General features: G+C 41.9%; 1 protein-coding gene across 1 annotated transcript in view; it reads right to left on the bottom strand.

Moving 5' to 3' along the window:
* Positions 1–191: 191 nt before the first annotated feature.
* Positions 192–14,152, bottom strand: part of ZDHHC9 (zinc finger DHHC-type palmitoyltransferase 9) — a 38,832-nt gene continuing 24,871 nt past the window's right edge. The window contains exons 6-11 of the mRNA XM_003918259.4: positions 9,612–9,749; positions 8,622–8,670; positions 7,653–7,755; positions 6,339–6,442; positions 5,839–5,935; positions 192–1,739 (exon numbers count right to left, since the gene is read on the bottom strand). Coding sequence (XP_003918308.1) covers positions 1,623–1,739; positions 5,839–5,935; positions 6,339–6,442; positions 7,653–7,755; positions 8,622–8,670; positions 9,612–9,749 — 608 coding nt within the window. The 3' untranslated portion in view covers positions 192–1,622. The remainder of the gene's footprint in view (positions 1,740–5,838; positions 5,936–6,338; positions 6,443–7,652; positions 7,756–8,621; positions 8,671–9,611; positions 9,750–14,152) is intronic.

Here is a 14,152-nt window from a genome sequence, read left to right as displayed (position 1 = left end):
TCCAGAATAAGATAAACTTCAGCCCAGAATGTAGTATAGATCAATGGAGAGTTTGGGAACTAGCTCTCCAACCCAAGGGTGCCCTGGTTAATGGAAGTTTGGGGAGTAACAAGCAACCCCTTCCAACCCCCACCCCCACCCTACACACAAACATATTCTTGAAATGGAAGGGGGAAGGAGGAGGCAGGAAGTTTGCATTAGACACAGTTTAATCGCCTTCGAATAGATGAAAAGTTCTGGTTTACACTCCCCCCCGTGTAAGTCATCCAGACAGGACCCTGGCTTAGAAAGAGGAAAACACAGGTGCTCTAGGAAATATAGCCACATATAATACATAAATCTTCTTCCCTGAAATAGAGCAGGTCCTGAGCAGAGCTGACTGGGGGCCACAGCCCACCCCCAGGGTGAAGTGGCTCTGGGACTCTGACGGTGGAAGTGCTGGAAGAGTGGGGCTTGGAGGAAGCCCCCAGTGTGGTTACCATAGCCAGAGGTGGGCCGAGGCCTTAGAGTGGGTTACCCAAGAGGGCAGCAGTGCTGGGCTTTCCCTCACTCAGCCGAGGCTTAATGGAAGAACTGGTTAGCATTTTTTTTTTTGAGGGTACATCAGGGGAGAGGAGAGGAGAGGAGAGCCTCTCTGTGCCTTGGTTTCCCATTTGTGCATTCAAGGCCTCTGCAGGCCTCACACAGGGAGTCTGAGGGGGTAGTGTTTAAGTGAGCACTCGGGCTTCCTCTGAGGAAAACAAATGACCAAAGTGCAGACTTTTATTACTGCCATTCCTGCTCCTAATGGGAGCAGGAGTCAAAAGGAAAAACAAATTAAAAGGGGCTAATGAGAAAGGAGGAGAGATGAGACAGAGAGTGTGAAGGGCTATGCCGTTGGCATCTCATAAATTCTTACTGAGAATGGCACAGGTATTAAAAAAGTTTCTGGGTAGTCTACGAGAAATGTCAATTGCTATCTCTACTACAACTGCTTACATATATCTAATGGGAAAAGAGTGGGGCTTAGGTGTCAGAGTGGATGGGAGACAAAGGAGAAGCTACACTAATAAATACAACAAGTGGAAGGTACCTGTCCCATTCCTGAAAGGATTCATGGGCAATGCTGGCACTTGGTGGCCAGGAGAATCCTCTGACCCCACTCTCCCTCCTCTTCAATCCTGAAGACCCCAAGAACCCAGTTAGGATCCCCTGGCCAGAGGTCTCTGTGACTGCCTCTGGACTCGGGACATGCAGCAGCTTGGGAGGATTTGAGCCAGTCTCAAAAACTTTTAGCCCCAGAATGAGACCAGTGACCCCAAGCAGGAGGGCTGGGATCTGGAGGGAAGAGAGGGGGTCCAAGGGGACCCTGTGGATGAGGCCATGGAGAACCAGTGCCAGGGCCCAGGAGACCCATTTGTCCAGTTATCAGAGGTGACTGACATCTTCTGCCACTGCCTTGAGTTCAGAAATTTAAAAAAGCTTGCAGCAATAAAATGCCAGTGTGCAACTGGGTGACTAAAGACCAAAGAAAAACAGTTAAAAGGGACAGCTTACTTGCTCTCTGTCTCAGGTTTATCTTCTCACCTGAAATCTCTCATAGCCCTAATTAAACACAAACAAAAGTCTCTTCCATAGATAGGCTACTTCTCAGCTTCAGCTGCTTCCTGTGGTGGCTCTGGGGGCTCTGGAGGTGGCATCTCTTCAGGAGTGCTGCTGTCCTCCGGCATCTCATTTGAGTTCAGGTGTTCTGTGGGGGCCTGAGAAGGAAAAGATATCAGATTCAACACAAAGCTGTCTCTCAAAATCCAAATGCAGATAAGCCTTAGACACTGAACTCTTCCTCTCAGCCCCCTGACCGTACTGATGCTACAGATATGCAGCCACCGACACCAAACTCAGAACCAACACCAGGCTATCATCTTCTCAGCAGAACACAACTGAAGTTTATTTGAGTTCGATCCTTAACTGTCTGTTGGGAACAGATTTTTCTATTATTATTAATAGTCATAATAATAGGGATCACAAATAATTACACAGGTCCTCCCCACTTCAGAATAAGTGTCATAACATACTTATCTAACAAGGCCTGACCCAATGGTCCTCAATCGTGTTTCTGCCCAAACACACAGGTCACTCGAATAGTGATTCTGAACCAAAGAAGGCCAAGTGTCCAAATTTTCAGCTGGTCATATGTGGTTTGAAAATGTCCCCAAGTGATTCTAAAATACCACATTTCCCCACTTTGAACCAAGAATAACTAACCTAGATTGTTACAATTTGAGTCCAGACTCATTTAAAAAATAATATTAAAACTGACAACAATAATATAAACATGGGTTGCTGTAGTTTAAAAGGAAATTCAAAATTTAGGAAAGGCAAAGTAGAGAACAATTATGTATCTTATAAAAAGCATTCACTTAAAAGTATGATTCTATTTTAAAACAAAGTTCAAACTACTAAAAATCTATTAGAACTAATGAACAAGGGCTGAGCATGGTGGCTCACACCTGTAATCCCAGCACTTTGGGAGGACAAGGCGGGCAGATCACTTGAGGTCAGGAGTTTGAGACCAGCCTGGCCAACATGGCGAAACCCGGTCTCTACTAAAAATACAAAAATTAGCCAGCGTGGTGGTGGGCACCTGTAATCCCAGCTACTTGGGAGGCTGAGGCAGGAGAATCACTAGAACCGAGGAGGTGGAGGTTGCAGCGTGCCAAGATGGCGCCACCGCACTCCAGCCTGGGCAACAGAGTGAAACTCCATCTCATAAAATAAAAACAAAAACAAACAAACAAAAAATAACTAATGAACAAGTTTGGCAAGGTTTTAGGATATAAGATCCATATATAAAAATCAATTGTATTTCTATAGACTCCAAGTGAAAAATCCAAAAATGAAATTAGTAAAACAATTTCACTTACAATAACATGAAAAATAATCAAATACTTATGAATAAACGTAACAAAAGTATAAAACTTATACTCTGAAAACTACAAAATGTTGTTGAAAGAAATCAAATCAAAACTAAATATATGAAAATACAGTCCATGCAAATGGCTCAGAATATTTAATCTTGTTAGGATGGCAATATTTCCCCAAATTGATCTATAGATTCAATGAAATCCCCATCAAAATTCCAGCTGGCTTCTTTTCATAAACAACAAGTTGATTCTAAGATTCATATGGAAATTTAAGGCACCCAGAAGAGCCAAAACAATCATGAAAAAGAAGTATAAAGTTGGAGGACTAACATTTCCTGATTTCAAAACTTACTACAATGCTAAAGTAATCAAGACAGCGTGGTACTAGCATAAGAACAGACATATTGAGCAATACAATAGAACTGAAAGTCCAGAAATGAACTCTCACATTTCTAGATTTTCAACAAGGGTGCCAAGACAAGTCTATGGGAAAAGAACAGTCTTTTCAACAAATGGTGCAGAGACAATTGGATAGCTACAAGCAAAAGAAAGAATGTGGACCCTCTACCTCACACCATATGCAAAAATTAACTCAAAATGGATCAAAAACCTAAAAATGAGAGCTAAAACTGTACAACTCTAACAAGAAAACAGGGGCATAAATCTTCATGACTTTGGATTACACAACAGTTTCTTAGATATGACACCAAAAAGTACAAACAACAAAAGAAAAAAATAGACAAACTGGACTACATCAAAATTTAAAAATTTTGTGCTCCAAAGGACACTATCAAGAAAATGAAAAGATAACCCACAGAATAGGAGAAAATATTTGCAAGTTGTATATCTGGTAAGGGACTTGCACACAGATTACATAAAGAACTGTTACAATTCAACAAAAAAGACAAACAATCCAATTAAAAAATAGACAAAAGCTCTGAACAGCCACTTCTCCAATGAGCATATAAAAATGGCCAATAAGCACATGAAAAGATATTCGACATCATTAGTCATCAGGGAAATGCAAATCAAAACCACAATGAGATACTACTTCACACTCACTAAGATGGCTAGAATCAAAATGTCAGATAGTAAGTGTTGCCAAGGATGTAGAGAAACTGGAACCCTCAGACACTGCTAGTAGGGGTATAAAATGGTGCAGCCACTTTGGAAAACAGTTCAGCAGTACCTTAAAGGTTAAACATAGAGCTACCATATGACCTAGCTATTTTACTCCCAGGTGTATAGCCAAGAGAAATGAAAATATATGTCCATGCAAAAATTGGTACACAAATGTTCATAGCAGCATCACTCATAATAATCAAAAGGTGGAAACAATCCAAATGTCCATCAACTGATGAATGGATAAATGAAATGTGTTATATCCATATAATGGAATATCATTTGGCCATACAAAGGAACAAAGTACTGCTACATAGTACAACATGGACAAACCTCGAAAACATGCTAAGTAAAAGAAGCCAATCACAAAAGACCACATACTGTATGATTTCATTTACATGAAATACCCAGAAGAGAGAAATCTATACTAGAAGGAAGTAGATTAGTGGTTGCCTAGGGGTGTGGCTGGGGAAGTTGAGGGGAAAGGGAGAGTAACTACCAATGGGTACAGGATTTCTTAGGGTGGAAGGGTAACGAAAATGCTCTAAAATTGATTGTTATAATGACTGTACAACTCTGTGAATATTCTAGATCAGCGAATCATACATTTTAAATAGGGATTAGCTGGGCACAGTGGCTCATGCCTGTAATCCCAGTACTTTGGGAGGCCGAGGTGGCAGATCACCTGAGTCAGAAGTTCGAGACCAGCCTGACCAACATGGAGAAACCCCGTCTCTACTAAAAAATACAAAATTAGCTGGGCGTGGTGGCACATGCCTGTAATCCCAGCTACTCAGGAGGCTGAGGCAGAATTGCTTGAACCCGGGAGGCGGAGGTTGCAGTGAGCTGAAATCGCGCCACTGCACTCCAGCCTGGGCGACAGAGAGAGACTCTGTCTCAAAAAAAAAAGGGGGGGATCTATGGTATGTGAATCATATCTCAATAAAGCTCTTATTAAAAAAAAGAAAGCTCAGCCGGGCATGGTAGCTCACGCCTGTAATCTCAACACTTTGGGAGGCTGAGGCGGGAACATCACGAGGTCAAGAGATGGAGACCATCCTGGCCAGGATAGTGAAAGCCTGTCTCTACTGAAAATATAAAATTAGCTGGGAGGTGGGGGCACCCTGTAATCCCAGCTACTCAGAGGCTGAGGCAGAGGCACAAAGACCTGGAGAGTGAGGAGGAGGTTGCAGTGGGCAGGGGCGAGAGATCCACACCACACTACCTCCAGCCTGGGCAGCAAGGTGAAACTCCATCTCAAAAAAAGCTCAAGTAATTTTTTTTTTGGAAAGTACTTTACATACTTTAAGGATACACTTATATATCTTAAATAGGACAGCTGGGAGAGTTTCCACAACATCTGCATATTCCAGTTAGGAAGCCCCCTTCTACCAAGGTAACCACATCACTAACTCTAATACAATCCCCTGACCTCTATCTTTGCCCCTATAGCATTTTATGCTTTCCTCATCAAGGCACTTTTCACAATGTTGAGCAATGGCCTGTTTACTTGTTTCTTGCCCCCACTAGACAATGAGCTCCTTGAGAGCAGGGACGTCGTTTGCCTCATTCATTGGTATATCCCTGGCAGCTAGTACAGTGGCTGGCACAGAGTCACTCAATATACACCAAAGAAATGACTAAATCTTAATCTACATCAAGGGCACAAAGATCTGAAGGCAATGTCAGGGCAGCTGTAGAGGCAGGGAAGCTGGGGTGATTAGAATACAATATTGCCTAATTATATTTCCAAGCTGTAAATTGGCCTCCGCCCTCTCTATCATTGACCCAGCCTTAAGTCAGGAACACTTACTGGGTTTTGTGGCAAGAGGCTACTACTGGTCTCTTGAGTACTGGGAGGTCGACTTCCACTTTCCTCCAGTGGCAAAATACCCCTTCGATCCAGCACACTGAAGGAGATAAGAGAGTTAACAAAGAACTGGGCATTCACCCCTCCACCCACCCAGCCTACTAAATTTTGCTGCATAGTCTGGAAAATATAAACCTGTCCTTTGGCGATCTAGCCTGAACACAGCACACACCTCTTATCTCCCATTCACTTTTTCTTCCACAAACCAGGAAATGTCACATTAACCAGGGAACAAACAAATGAAATAAGAATGAAAGATCATCCCTCCAAAACAACCAGCCCATGGTCTATGGTCCATATAGACATGGTACCAAGTGGCAAGCCCTGGGAAGACCTATTTGACACCAAGAGGCCACATTCAGAAAAACACATCAGACCAGGTAACAGGACCAGGTTGAGCTGCTCATCCCAAAAGTCCCAGGAATTTTGAGTGCCCTGAGTACCTGGGGGGCAAGGGGCCACACAGCACTTCACAGCAGTTCTTCACAATATTGCCATGGCTGTAGGGATTCTGGACGCGATTCTTCCCTGTCCATGATCCTTTGATCTACAAGATAAAAGCCAAGGCTGACATTAAAAATAATGTTAAAAAGAACAAATAATAATAATAAAATTTTTAAAAAACACAAAAAAGAAAAAAATAATAATAATGTTGAAGAAACACGTGCAGCATGGGATAATAAAAAAGTTCTGGAAATGGATGGTGGCAATGGTTGCACAACAATGTGATGCCACTGAACTGTACATTTAGGATGTGAGGGCAATCTGGCTGCAACATCTGTCTCCCCATTGATCGCCAGGGTTGAAAGACATTTAATATGGCACACTTTATATTATGTATATTTTATCATAATAAAAAAGAAATACACTGCCATGAAAAAAGCTCACAATAGTGAAAAAAGCAGATAACTGAATGATATATATTATTTTTATTTAAAAGTACATAATATAAACACAAATAAACATGGAAACAAGTCTAGACAAGTCTAGAATATATAAATCATACTACTAACAAAGGTGATGTCTAAGAAGTAAAGTAAGAGGAACTTACTTTTTCTTTTTTGCTCATCTGTATTTTCTGATTTTCTACAGTGAATGTAGATTAATTGGTACCTTTTTTTTTTTTTTTTGAGACAGAGTCTCATTCTGTCGTCCAGGCTGGAGTGCATTGGCATGATCTTTGCTCACTGCAACCTCCACCTCCAAGGTTCAAGCGATTCTCCTGCCTCAGCCTCCCGAGTAGCTGGGACTATAGGTGCGCACTACCACACCCGGCTAATTTTTGTATTTTTAGTAGAGACAGGGTTTTACCATGTTGGCCAGGCTGGTCTCGAACTCCTGACCTCAGGTGATCTGCCCGCCTCAGCCTCCCAAAGTGCTTGGATTACAGGCATCAGCCACCACGTCCAGCCTAATTGGTAACTTTTTATATAGCAAGGATTCATCCAGTGCAACTGTCCCTCTCCATGCCAAAGAGAGGCACCAGCTAGCCTTTAAGGACCTGTGAACAGTTAAAGGCTATATACCCACCCAACTTTTCAACCTCTTCTTCCTAATGCTCCACAAGCATTCAACTCCAAACAAAGCCCTCTGCTTTCTCTTCCACACATCTGACTTAACGATCTCGCACACCACGTTTCTGCCTGCCTCAACCTCCCAGGCCCTGGAGACTCTAGCAAGTAGTTCTCTAGCAAGTAGCAAGAGGATAGGCTTTGGGAAGAAGAATATGTGGTGAGGAGAAGAGTAAGTTGACTCACGTCTTCATTGGTTGTCTGGTTGAGAGCCACGAGGAAAGTGTGAAATCCAGTCAGTCCCACGACGGACCAGAGTGTAAAGAAGCAAATGAGGACTTCTAGAACAGTGAGGTGTGGTTAAGGAATATTGAAGAACTCAACATCAGGAGACTTGATGCCTCCACCCATATTCAGGGCACCAGTCACACCATCTTTACCTCCTGGAACGTATATCACAAAAAGTCATGTTTCCATATATATAACAACAGATGAATTCTGAACTTACTGGATAGATCCCTTATGAAAGAATTTCTAGCATATCTAGGATATTTAAGGGTTTGCCTATTTATTCATCATTGACTCTTGGAAGGGGATGTGTGGGAGTGGCCAGAGCTAAACAATGTTGGCCATCACTGCCAATGGAAATTCTGTCAAAAAACAAAATTCATGTAATCCTGGCACTTTGGGAGGCCGAAGTGGGCGGATCACAAGGTCAGGAGTTCAAAAACAGCCTGGCCAACATGGTGAAACCCCGTCTCTACTAAAAATACAAAAAATTAGCCGGGCGTGGTGGCAGGCACCTGTAGTCCCAGCTACTCGGGAGGCTGAGGCAGGAGAATTGCTTGAACCCAGGAGGCGAGCTGGGGCAACAGTGCAAGACTCTGTCTCAAAAAAAAAAAAAAAAAAAGATTCATAAATGAAGAACTAGTGAGGGAAAAGAAAGAGGATGTGATTTGTAGAAATCTCATCTGAACCCCCTTTGCAGAAATGCAGCCACCGTTCTGAGCAGGGAGTGAAGGAAAGAACTCCTTTAGTCCCGGTCATCTTCCATTCTGGTTGTTACCACTAAGACTATATATATTTTTTAATTATTTTAGACCTTGGCACTCTCTGATGTCTGAAAAACTAGATAGTGGGAGAAATGTGGGGAGAAAGCATGCTGGAAAGTAGCTTAAGAAGGCTTTAGAGGGACATACTGCCAGGGGAGGATATGTTCCAGGAGTTTCTTTCAACGTCTCCAAGAAGCCAATTTTCAAAGATTCTGTGAAATTGGGAGGAGGAGTAGAGAGAAAAATTAGTGACTTCAGTCAAAACTACACACTATCCTAGTGCCTACTCACTTCCTTCCCTCCCTTTCCCATGTTACACACTGGCAAGAGCTAAGCTCTCACTCGGGCAAGGGTGAAGAGCTTCATCTCCTAGCTGGTAGTCTCATGACTAAAGAGTTCACATTTTCAGTGCAGGACCAGGCCCTGGACTAGAGAGGTGGGTAGAAGCCAAGCAGTAGGATCCCTTCCCTTTTCCCTAGCCCCCAACTATGGACATGTGAGGGGGATATTAACAGATAAAAGAAATCAGAAATACCCAAGAAAAATCCTCTCTCCTTGCCAATACGTGTCCTTCCCTTGCTCAAAATCCAGCTCAGAACTCTTCTCTTTCCAGGAAGCTGTCTTAAGACCACTCCCTTAACTCCACATCACATCTGCCCTTAGACTGGTGTGCGTGTGTGTGTGTGTGGGTGTGTGTATGTTTGTGCACATGCACACATGTGGGTGTGCTTTCTATCTCCCAAAATAGACCGTGAGCTACCAAAAGACATTTCTCAGGCAAAACCCTTTTCTACCCCTTAGCACAAGGCAAGTTTTACAAGGCAGAAGAAGAGAGGATTTTCCGAGACAAAATATATCCCCAACCTTTGGGATGACCTCAGAAATGCCCCAGTACTCTGGATACAGACCAGTAATTATGGCCCCAGGCCCCAGCAGTTGGTCAGAGAAAAGGCCAACACACTGAGTAATACTCATTGATGTGCACTAAGGTTTGCAACCCTGCTCAAGAGCAGATAACAGTGCTCATTTCTAACCTGTCCTAAGGTACCTTTCACAATGGTACCACCAGGAAACCCAACCACCCTCTAAGCCGCCCTTAACTCTTCCCCCACCCCGCCCCACTCCAACAACGGACACTGCCCTGCATACTCACTGAGGGCCACATAGACGATGTTGAAGGCGAAGACATAGATTGTGAGGAGGGAGAGAGAAAGGATGAAGAGGTAGAAGTAGCGGTAGTTCCTCTTTCCAACACAATTACCCACCCAGGGGCAGTGATGGTCGAAGCGCTCTGTGGAAGAAAGAGAGAGTCCAATGCCAAAAGACTCCAGAACAAAAATCAACCCCGCCATCCGCATAATATCTAATTCAAAGACCTCCAGGATCATTGTCTATTTCAGTTGTAAAAAATACAGGGTTTTATTTTTTTACTTTTTCAAAATGTTTTCATAACCATCTCATTTGATCCTCACAATTTCCCTGGAACTTGAGCAAAAGGAGATACTCTTTTCCCCACTTTACAGATGAAGAAACAAAGGCATGGAGAGGTTAAGTGATCTGCCTCACTTTGCTCATTAAAAGCAGAGACACTGCTTGTCCAAATAAAATATCAATCGGTGGGCCTGCTAAGTTCAAGAAGAATAAATAGGTGAAAATAGCCAAGGAAAAATGTAAAACTACAATATTTAAAATGGTATGGCATAGCTCAATGGAATGGAAAGAGCCCAGAAACAGATCTTAGAACAGATAAGATTTTGTTGTCTAATAAACTCAGCATCACAAAATCAGGTGAAAGGAAGTATTATTCCATAAACAATTACGTGACAATTGGCTATTTGGTGCAAAATATGGATCAATTTCTTTTTTGTCTTCATACTACTTGTCATAGTAAATTCCAGATGAATTAAAGAGCTAAATGTAAAAACAAAGCAAATCCATAAAATAACTACAAAGAATAAATGTTTATTTGTCCGCTATATGCAGAAGGACTTTCTAAGCATAAAAGTACTGGAAGAAAACAGATGACAAGGAAAAATAGATTTGACTCCATAAACTTTTAAAAAAATTTTGTGGTTTTGATTTGCATTTCCTTGGCGATCAATTATGTGATTATTACACATTGCATGCCTGTATCAAAACTTCTCATGTACACCATAAATATATATACCTACTAAATACCAACCAAAAATTAAAAATTTAAAAAATATTTTGTTGGCCGGGCACGGTGGCTCAAGCCTGTAATCCCAGCACTTTGGGAGGCCGAGGCGGGTGGATCACGAGGTCAGGAGATCGAGACCATCCTGGCTAACATGGTGAAACCCCGTCTCTACTAAAAATACAAAAAACTAGCCGGGTGTGGTGGCGGGTGCCTGTAGTCCCAGCTACTTGGAGGCTGAGGCAGGAGAATGGCGTGAACCTGGGAGGCGGAGCTTGCAGTGAGCCGAAATCGCACCACTGCACTCCAGCCTGGGTGACACAGCGTGAGACTCCGTCTCAAAAAAAAAAAAAAAATTTTGTGTGTCTTAAAATTACCATAAAGAAAATTAAAGAGAAAAAAACCAATGGCAATCTACGTAAAGTTGTACCTGGCTATGTGAAAAGTTCTTAGAAATCAATAGGAAAATACAAATACTTCGTCAAGAAAATAATAGTCAGAAGTTACTTGAAATTTGCTAAGAGAGTAATCTTAAGTGTCCACACCACACACGCACATACACACACAATGGCAACTGTGTGGTGATGAATATGTTCATTTGATTGTGGTAAGCATTACAGGCAGATACCAAAATCCACCCATACTCAAGTCACTCAGCAGCCCTGCAGAACCCACAGATAAGAAAAGTTGCCCCCCGTGTACACAGGTTTTGCATCTTGTGAATACTGTACATTTGAACCTTGAACAACTCAGGTTTGAACTGTGTGCGTCCACTTGTACGTGGATTTGTTTCAATAAATACAGTTGGTCCTCCGTATCAACAGGTTCTGCATCCACAACTAAAACCAGATCAAAAATACAGTATTCACAAAATATGAAACCCCCAGATACGGATACAGGGGGCTGACTTTTCATATCCATGGGTTCCACAGGGCCACTGCAGGACTTGAGAATGCATGGGGTTTGGTATTCAAGGGCAATCCCTGAAACCAATACCCCAAGGATACTTAGGGACGACTGTATTTTGGATCCGCGTTTGGTTGCAGATGAGGAACCCACTGATACTGTATTTATTGAAAAAAAAAACCCTCATTATTAAGTGGGCCCATGCAGTTCAAAACTGCATTGTTCAAGGGTCAACTGTACATAAAACAAAAACAAAAAACAAACAAAAAGGAAATAGGGCAAAAACTAATAAATACCATAAAACCTGTATTTAACATTTTTCCTATTCACCAATAATTCAGTGTAATACTAGTAAAACAGTAACATATTTTATGCCTATCAAAATAAGAACATAAATAATAAAATTCAGTGCTAGTGAGAATAAGGTAAAATGGACACTCTAACATACTGCTTGTGGGAGCATAAAATGAAAGAACCTTTCCAGAAAGCAATTTGGCAGTACGTATCAAGAGCCTTCATAAAGCTTGTACCCCTTTGGCAGAATAAATCCATTTTCGTAATTTCTCTTAAGTAAATAGAAATGCACACAGAAATTTTAAGTTCAAATTTTTATTTTTATTTACTTATTTTTGAGACAGAGTTTCACTCTTGTCATCCAGGCTGGGAGTGCAATGGTGTGATCTCGGCTCACTGCAACCTCCGCCTCCCAGGTTCAAGCCTCATTAGCCTCCCGAGTAGCTGGGATTACAGGTGCCCGCCACCACGCCCTGCTAATTTTTGTATTTTTAGTAGAGACGGGATTTCACCATGTTAGCCAGGCTGATCTCAAACTCCTGACCTCAGGTGATCTGCCCGCCTCAGCCTCCCAAAGTGCTGGGATTACAGGCGTGAGCCACCACACCCAGCTGAAGTTCAAATTTTGTATTGTTTGGGAGGCCCAGGCAGGGGAATCACGAGGTCAAGAGTTTGAAACCAGCCTGGCCAACATGGTGAAACCCCATCTCTACCAAAAAATGCAAAAATTCGCAAGTCGTGGTGGTGCACGCCTGTAATCCCAGCTAATCAGGAGGCTGAGGTGGGGGAATCGCTTGAGCTCGGGAGGCAGAGGTTGCAGTGAGCTGAAATCACGCCACTGCACTCCAGCCTGGGTGACAGAGTGAGACCTTATTTAAAAAAAAAAAAATCTATTATGGTAAAATATACATAACATACAATTTGCCATTTTAACCATTTTAAGTGTACAATTCAGTGGTATTAATTACATTCATAATGTTGTGGAACCATCACTATTATCTATTTCCAAAACCCTTTCATTACTCCAAACAGAAACTCTGCACCCATTAAGAAGTAACTCTCCATTTCCCCCTTCCCCTATCCCCTAGCAATCTCTTAACATTCTGCCTCTATGAATTTGCCTATTCTAGATATCTCATATAAGCGGAACCATACAATATTTGTCCTTTTGTCTGTTTTTTTTCCCACGTAGCATGTTTTCAAGGTTCATCCACATTGTATCAGTACTGTATTCCTTTTTATGACCAGATAATATTTCATTGTATGTATATACCACATTTTGTTTAGCCATTCATCTGTTGATAGACACTTGGGTTGGTTCCACCTTTTGGCTACTGTGAATAATGATGCAATGAACACTGGCATACAAGTAGGTTTTGAGTCCTTGTTGTCAATTCTTTTGGCAATTGTTATGGAATGAACTGTTCCCCCATTCCCCAGTTCCATATGTTGAAGCCCTAACCCCCAATGTGGCTGCACTTGGAGGCAGAACCTTCAAGGAGGTAACTAAAGTTAAATGCGGTCATCCAGGTGGGGCCCTAATCCAATGGGACTGGGGTCCTTGTAAGGAGAGGATGAGACACCAGTAGTGTGTGAGCACAGAGAAAAGGTCACATGAGGACACAGCAAGAAGGCAGCCATCTGCAAGCCAGGGGGAGAGGCCTCACCAGAAACCATCCCTTCTCGCACCTCTATCTTCGACTTCCAGCCTCCAGAATTGTGAGAGAATAATTCCCATTGTTTGAGCCAGCCAGTCTGACGTATTTTGTTATGGTAACTCAAGCAGACTAATATAGGTGTACACCCAGGAGTGGAATTGCTGGGTCATGTGGTAATTCTATGTTTAACTTTTTGAGGAACCACCAACTTTTCCACAGCAGCTGCATGATTTTACATTCTCACCAGAAATGTATGAAGGTTCCAATTGTTCCATATCCTTATGTTTAATAATTACGATTGCAGTGTTATAACAATGAATAAAGTAGAAGAATGAATAATGTCTAATGACAGAAGACTGCCTAAATAAACTTGAATAGAACCATATGATGGATTATGCAGTCATTAAAATAATATATTAAAGAAACATTTATTAAAGATGCAGAAAAATAGGATAGAATATTAAATGACAAAAGCAGGATTAAAAACTATCATGTTACAGTCCAATTTTGCAGAAACACTAGAAGGAAATATAGCAAAATGGAGAGTGAATTTAGGATTAAGTTTTATTTATACTTTCTGTACTTCCCATATTTTCCACAATGAACATGTGTTATTTTGATGGATAAAAGGTTACAAAAGAATAAAATACACCAATTTGGGCCAGTGCGGTGGCTCACACC

The sequence above is a fragment of the Papio anubis genome, chromosome X, assembly GCF_008728515.1.
Source record: "Papio anubis isolate 15944 chromosome X, Panubis1.0, whole genome shotgun sequence".
Classification (NCBI taxonomy): Eukaryota; Metazoa; Chordata; class Mammalia; order Primates; family Cercopithecidae; genus Papio; species Papio anubis.
The sequence above is the reverse complement of the archived record's forward strand: the minus strand, read 5'-3'. Positions and strand labels throughout refer to the sequence as shown.